We start from the raw sequence: 8,635 nt of genomic DNA on the forward strand, positions 1-8,635 counted from the left end.
AAGTAACAAGTAATAAAGAATAAAAAGGCAAGAATGAAATATGAAGTTTGAAACTTCGATATATAAAATATATTACTATTACATATGCAATTTTTTCTTTCTAAAAAAATATCCATTAGAATATTATATTAATACTCTATTCAATAAAATTTGTAAGATGATATTATATATATCAAAAAAAAAAAAAAAATATTAACATTTTCCAAAATATTAAACATAGAAAATATTAACATTTTGAATAATAAAAAAGAGCAAAATAAATAAATTTTAATACTATTTTTGAATTAATATAATATTATCACATAAATTTATATAATTATATTTTATTCCATTAAAAATTACTGTACTATATTTTTCACTTTTTAAAAGATAATTATTATGTAATCTACAAGTATTCGCGTTATTTGGCAATTAATGCTATAACTGATATAGTAAATTTGTTCATTAAAAAAAAAAGATGCTAAAATATATGAAAAGGTAATTATATTCCACATACAATTTATCTTATAAAAAAGTAAACTATATATTCTATAAAAAACTGTTAATCTCTATGCCCTAATAAATGTTTACATATAAATAGTTCTTATTTATTATAAATTTATAATACTTTAACTGTTATATATATAATAACTTTTTTCTTGAGTTATTTATATATACGCAAAATGAAAAAATCATATATAAAAATTCATTCTCTTAATAAAGAATTTAATTTTTTTTCTCAACAATATTGTGACTTTAATAAAAAATGTTCATACATATTTATGTATGGTTAATATTAAAGTATTTATTTTTTTGTTTATATAAGTGTTATTAAAATAAATTTTAAATATCAATGAAACTATTAAAATGACAAAAATGTTATAGTAATGAAATTATTCAGGATACATAATTTTTTATATTAACCTTATTATTCACTTTTAAAAAAAGATATAAACCAATAATTAAAAATGATTCTTATGGTTTTATTGTTCTTTTTTTTTTATAAATTATAATTTATAAATATTTTTATAATATCAAAGATATAAAATATAATTATAAAAAAGTATATAAGTTAAACCGTACTAAATTGATAAGTTTCAACACTTTTTTAAAATGAAGTACAAATGAAACAGAATAATATTATTTCATAGGAATTTCAAAAAATATCATATATTTTTATTTTTTTCCTTTCAATTAAATACCTATTTTTATTATATTAATAAAAAAATTTGGACACTACCTTTTTGAGTTTTGAAAAGAATATATATATTCTAACATTCAATGTTTTTCTCTTTTGATTTTTGAAATTATAAAATAATATTTTTCTTTTTAATATTTAGTTAATAATATTTTTTCTTCTTATATTTTTTTTTATTATTTTATGAATTACATATATATTTATTTATTTATAACATAATCCAATAGTAGATCTATTTGTTAAAATGTTTAATCCATTTTGATACATAATAATTTTTTACTTTTATCATATTCCATAAAAAATAAGTAAATTATAAATTTTTATTTACTAGTTTGTATTGAGTAAATGCTATAATAACAGCATTCTGCTTATTTTTTAAACATTATAATTAATGCAGTAATAATATTAATAAAAAAAATATGTTTCTGAATGAATTATAAGCATGACGATCAAATAACACAATCCTAACTTAAATATAAATACTTATTTGTAATATAATATCCTCATATTACATAAAACATATATATTATAGTATATCAATAATATTTTGTTTAGAAACATTGTTTTTACTTATTAATAATATTAACGTTATCCATATTTAAAAAAAAATATTTAATAAATTTAAATGAACATAAAATTCTTATTTTATATTACAAATAATGAATATATAGTTCTTTTAAAGTATATTATTTTAATATATATAAGTCTCCTTTCAAAAAATACTTTTATGTTTTATAATGTAATATATATATCACTTATATATTTCATTAATATTGTGTATAAATTACAAGAATATTAATACGTATGTTTTCCTATATTTCTTATATTTGATATGTGAACTTAATAAAATATTTAATTTAACTATAATCATATAAACATATTGCAAGTACATTAAAAATATATTAAATATTTTAAAAAAATATTAACATACATGGACTTACGAACATAGTTATGATTTTATATAAAAGTCGAATAACAAAACTGTAATGTGTTAAAATATATAATGCACTTTGATAAATATTATACTTTATTAAGTTAAACGATGATGTAAAAATTAAAAAAGCAAGTTTTAATATTATAAATAAAAAAATGATATAAGAGCAAAAGAATATCCACTACAAAATAACGTTAACTAGTATTTATTTTAGCAATTATAAAGCTTATTGTACTATTTAAAATTATACATAATTTATGAAGAAAAAACAAATCATTACATATATGAAATAATAACAAAAACATATTTTTCTTTTATTTCATTTTTTAGTTTTTTTTTAAATATATTTGATTATATGTTAAATATATTAATTCAGTTAAGATATAACTTATAATTTGTATATCATACTAAACGTACATAATCGTAAAATAATTTAGAACAATAATATATACATAAAAAAAAAATAATAATAATAATAATTTAATACTATTTTCTAAATACATTGAATTAAATGATATAATATGTTAGAACACATATGAAATATAATATCATTAATAAAATATAAGTGACATATACATAATTGAAAAATATTATGATATTAACCTTCGCAACTGTTTTATTATATATTGAAATATAAACACATTCTATAAACAATATTGCTAATAACTTGTATGCTCTGTAGATTATTATGATAAATATTGATTGAAATATTAATTTATATTTTTGTTAAGCTACATGTACAAATGATTTCAATAATAAATTTTACTAAAGCAATTAAGATAAATATTATATTATTTTGCTTTTTATTTTTAATATATAATAATAATTATTCTATAGTATAAACATATTTACTTTTTCTGCGTACATTTATATATCGAATATAAATATATATATTATCCCATTATGATGGTTCTAAAGAAGAAAGTAAAACTTTATCTTCTGTATATAATACAATGAAGAGAATTAGCAGATTATTTTAAAATTATACGATATATTGCATTCATGGAATATTATATTTATAATTAAATTAAATTTTTTGAGGATGTATATTTTTCATTTAACAAATAAATGCCTATTTTCATATACTATACTTCTTTTTAGCTAAATGTTGTCTTTTATTTAGTTAAATTTAAATTTTAGTAATATTCATGAAGTTCAGTTTCTTAACCAATACATATGTTATTAAAACCTATTACAAATATTAATTTAAATATTATGAAAGTTATTACCTTAACAATAAAAAAAAAAAAAAATAAAATAAATGAGAAAATACTATATCTTATAAATAGTTAATATTTATCTATTTATAATATTTTAAAAGGCAAAAAAGGATTTCCGAAAAAATATTTAATTATAATAGGAAATTTATTTGAGAATATACTAAAATTAATTTATTTTATTGTATAATATATCAGTACAATTATATAAGTCTCATACGAATAAAAAAACAGAAAACCGAATTTTTCTCTATATTTTTTTTTATTTACAATAAAATAACCCTGTTTTTACAATTATTATTTTATCAATTAAAAGCGTTTATCTTATATTTTGCTAACTATTCTACTTATTGTAATGTTAATAAAAAGTAAAGGGGAAATTTTTCCTAAGTAATTTTTCTTTTTAATATCTATATATGAAAAAAAGGAAAATACTACATATTAACATATTATATATACTTTTTCACTTATATAAATACTAAAATGATACTAATTTAATTTTTGTTTTTTAATTCACGTACACATATGCACAATGACAACTGACACTACAGAAGAAAACGTAAAATTTATTTTTGTTTTTTAATTATTATATATATTATTTTATCCAAGGTTTTGTTGTTCTAGAAATGATAGATAAATCTATTTAATGAAAATTTTGTTTTGTGCATTTATATATTATTATTTTATATTTTATATTTTTAGGAGAATACCGTGGCATTATATGTTAAATATAAAAGTGAATTTGAAAATGTTATCCTTGATACTCAGAATAAAGAGGGTACAGAAAATCCTGGAAGGAGATGTGCTAAAATCGACCAAAATTATACTAATTTTACTACACCATGCCAAGAGGTTGGTAGATATTTAATTGAAATAAAGGAAAAGTATAAATCCGATAGATTCAAACGTTGTAAATACTTGAAGTACCGGATAAATTCAGACAATAAATATAATAAGAATCCTGAATGGTTTCAGAAATATAATGAATTTTCATCCCAGTTAGGTAATATATGTGATGAAAAATTCGAAGAAATTCAATCTAATATTTTAAATAAACTTACAGAATTATATAGTTATTATGAGGATTTTAATGAATATAAAGGTAAAGACAAGGATACTAGTGGTAATATTTGTAATAAAATTAAAAATCTTTATAGACTTTATAACGATAATTACAAAGAATGTCAAGGAAATAATGAAAGTTTATTTTGTAAGGAGCTAAACAATTTTAAGAAAGCATATGATGATAAAATGGATAAATTATCTCCATGCAATGATTTACCACAAACATTACCACAAATAGAACAAACTTCAACACAAATATTACCACCTACAGAAGTAGATTATGTATTTGTTCCTATTTTAACAACGTCTATTGTATTACTAATGTCTTTCACTATATTTTTTTTATATAAGGTTAATAAGAATTATACTTAAAATTAATAATAATTTACCACATATAGAATAATTTATTTTCACAAAAATTATAACAATATAAAAATTATAATTTAACTAAATATACATATATTTTGATGCAGTTTAGTCCACTGAAATCGTGGATATATACTCGTTTACAAAGGAAAAAATTTATTGAACTTAACAAATTTCAAGAAGAATCCAGTGAATCCTTACAAAACCTTAATGAAGAAGTAAATAGAAGTTATGAAAAAAGTTATCATAATATAACTTATCAACCTCAAGGAGACACTTGATGTAAAATTAACCTTTTATATTATTTTCAATAGAAAATAGAATACTTAGTGATATATATGTTACACTTACGTACAAATTCATTAAAAAGCAATGTAAACAACAAATAAAGAAATGAATATATGTCTATAAAAATTATTCAAAATTAAAGATAAAATAAATACGTTGCTATTTTTAAAATTAGTAGTAGAAAATTCCATTTAAACGAGATCCCCCTTAGAATGAAATATAAATAAAATTAAAACTTAAGCATATAACACAAGATGATAAAGCAAAAGTGGGTATTCTTATATAACAATATGAGGTAGCGTTTATTTTCTTAGTATTAAAGAAGAAAAAACAACATTAGAAACAACACCAATAATAATATTATATAAATAAAAAATGTAAAATCTTGGAATAAAAACATTAATCAAAATATAAAGTATATATCTATATTTTCTTTATAACTTTATTCAAAATTTTTATTATTTGTCCACTTTCAATTTATTACAATTAAAAGTGTTACACATTATGTAACAGTTTTAACGTTTTTTTTCTTCTATTGATATATATAATATGTGACATTGTTAGCAGGGTATTTATGAATGATGCTAAGATAGATGAATTCTAATTTTAATTGAATTCAAATGGGAAAAATCCTAACCATTATTTTATAATTCATAAATATGTTCTGCTCTAGCATTATTCTTATTGTTTTCTTACTTCATTAATACCTTATTCTATACATAATATACATATGATTAAAAAAATTGATATATGATAAATAATAAAAATAGTGTAACTACATTATAAATTTTTTGATAAAGTAAATTTTAATAATAACAAATAGAATTTAAATGCCTATGCTTCGTTTTTATTTTCTCCATATAAAAAGAAAAATAAAACAAATATACCCATAAATATAATAGCAAGTAACATGTTTATGTTTATAGAATCTGAGAAATAGAAATGTAATTCTTATTTTATTGAGTTTCCAGATAGAATCCATTTATATATTATCTACACAATTTATTATCTATACATTCATATAAGAATAATAATTTAGAAAAGGAGGATTTCATTTCTCATTACATGAAATTTTTAGGCACCATGGTAATTTGTTAATTGTAAACTTCGTGTACGCACTCATTTTTTTTATTGTACATAGTTACATATGTCTTTGTATTTTACTATAAATATGAATTTTAGTTATTAACAATATATAATATATTTTGCACTATTCTTAATATTGCTTTCAAAATAATAAACAAAAAGATATGTAATATTGAAATTATAGAAAATTAATCAAACACTGAAATATTCATTTAGAAGGGATAAATGAAATAATTTTAATGATAATGATGTTCCAAATTTTATTTTTAATTATCATTTTTTTACAGTAAGCATAAATTTAGTAAAAACGAAGTTCGTAGAACATGATGCACAAATACAATTAAAATAAAAGCAAAATTTAGTCTGTTATAATTGTTAATTATTGTTTTTATTTTAACAGTAATTATTTATTAAAATATATATTTACCCACATTGTCAACCGCGTACTGTGACACATAACAAAAATAAAATATAAAAGTAATAAAGTAATGTTATCTTACAACTTCATTTATTTAATATCGACTTAATATATTTTAATCAGAATTAATCTATAAAAATTATTTACTTAGATCAAAAAAATCGATATATGCTTAATTTAATTTTTATAAAGAAATAATTTTTGTGCTGCAAAGGTTGCTTTCATTTATATATTAAATATATAAGATTTAAACAAGAAAACATTAACAATTAGAAAAATGTTTTTAAAATTCGAAATGTATTTCTTTTAACGTTTTTTTAAGTTTATATGTAAAAAAATATTTTATTTTCTTAAATCTATAAAATATATTTTTTTCTTTTTAAATAATAATTGATTGCATATTTAATAATATTTATAAAATTATAAAATAAAATAAGAATAGAAATGAAATTAAAATATAATCCATAATTTCATAACTATGAATCCTATTTAAAAGGATATTACTTTATTATATATTTATAATTTTACTTTTATTCGATGAAAGAAAAACTAAAAGATTTTTAAAAAATTTTTACAATTCATATATTTTGTATTATATTTCACATAAAACATATTATATATAATAAATATTATGTTCTTTTTTATGTAAAAAAATATATATATACATATCAATGAAACAAAATATATTCACTATCGTTTTTTTAATACAATCCAAGAGACATTTATTGTTCATCTAAAAATAACACATTTTCTTAATAACCATATCTAATAATAATTTTAGATTACTATGACGTATAATATGGAAAGAAGAATTTTTAATCAAACATATATATTACCATAGTTTAATTTAATTATGCTAACTGCACTATGATACAATTATTTTTGTGCACAACAACATATTTTCTATACAAATATATTTAAATATATGAATAAATACGTTATTCCATAATAATTATTAAAATACAATAATAATCTATATTCAAATTCAAAAGTATTAAAACATATAAATTCAAAAAAGTACTAAGAAAATATATTTCTCTTTTTGTACATAAAAAACAGTAGTTATACTCATGTGCTTTCATAATATTTTAAAAATTATATATATTCTCATTAAGAACATCACAAAAAATATAACACTTATTATTTCATATTAAATATTTCATTATGTAAACATATCCATTCCTTATTATTCATATTTTTCATTTATTAACTTAATTTTGTTATATTTTTCATTATTTCTTAAAATCCTATAGAACCCTATTATAAGCATAACAGCTAACATAACCATAAGTACGCTAAATAATGCTATAATAAGATATGTAAGTACATCGTCACCCCAACCTTCTACAGCTTTCAATTTACTCAATATTTCATTTTCTGTAATTTTTTCCCATATATCTTTTAAAGATGGTAAACTTGATAATATTGGTATCCCTATTCCCAGCAAGATAAAAATAAAAAACATAGCAACTCCAGTTCCATATTTCCTAAATCTAATTTTGTTTAAAGATATATCACAAATTCTCCTGTTTCTTTTAAGAAAATTATCGTAATCTTTTTTTTTAATCCATTTTTTTTCAAAATGGAAATGTTTACCATCAAACATTGCATTATTATAATCTATAACTTCTGTATAGTATTGTGCCTTATTTAATAGACCTCTATTTGATTGTTTGTTTTTTTCTTTGTCTTCTTTTTCATTATTAGATATATTCTTTTGCTTATTAACACCATTTTTTAGAAAATTTTCTTTTAAACTTACATTATTCGAATATTTATCCTTTTTACATTTTGCAAGCGATCGATAATTACTTGTATCTAAATTTTCACCTACCTTACAGTTTCCATCCAAAAATTTGCTACATGTCCACTAAAAGAACGACATGAATATTTATTATTTATATGAATAAATAATTTCATGCTAAAAAATTGTGTTAGTAAAAATATAACACTACTAATATAAATAAAGTAAATATCCTTATAATATATAATCATACCATATCATTATTAAAATTACATATCCAAGTTAAAAGGAGAAACAAAAAAATTTTAATAAATATGATAAACTTAATTTTCTGTTTCAT

General features: G+C 18.4%; 2 protein-coding genes across 2 annotated transcripts; one reads left to right on the forward strand and one right to left on the reverse strand.

The window, feature by feature from the left end:
- Positions 1-3,860: 3,860 nt before the first annotated feature.
- Positions 3,861-5,040, forward strand: PmUG01_14013000 (PIR protein; the record flags this gene model as incomplete). The annotated part of the gene is made up of 3 exons (XM_029007678.1): positions 3,861-3,887; positions 4,031-4,744; positions 4,867-5,040. 3 exons carry the CDS (start codon positions 3,861-3,863, stop codon positions 5,038-5,040), a joined length of 915 nt encoding a protein of 304 aa, XP_028864043.1.
- A 2,697-nt stretch (positions 5,041-7,737) lies between these two features.
- On the reverse strand, positions 7,738-8,635 carry PmUG01_14013100 (fam-m protein; the record flags this gene model as incomplete). Its single annotated transcript, XM_029007679.1, has 2 exons — positions 7,738-8,421; positions 8,549-8,635. The coding sequence occupies 2 exons, from the start codon at positions 8,633-8,635 to the stop codon at positions 7,738-7,740; spliced, it is 771 nt and encodes a 256-aa protein (XP_028864044.1).

This window comes from Plasmodium malariae (genome assembly GCF_900090045.1).
Source record: "Plasmodium malariae genome assembly, chromosome: 14".
Taxonomy (NCBI): domain Eukaryota; phylum Apicomplexa; class Aconoidasida; order Haemosporida; family Plasmodiidae; genus Plasmodium; species Plasmodium malariae.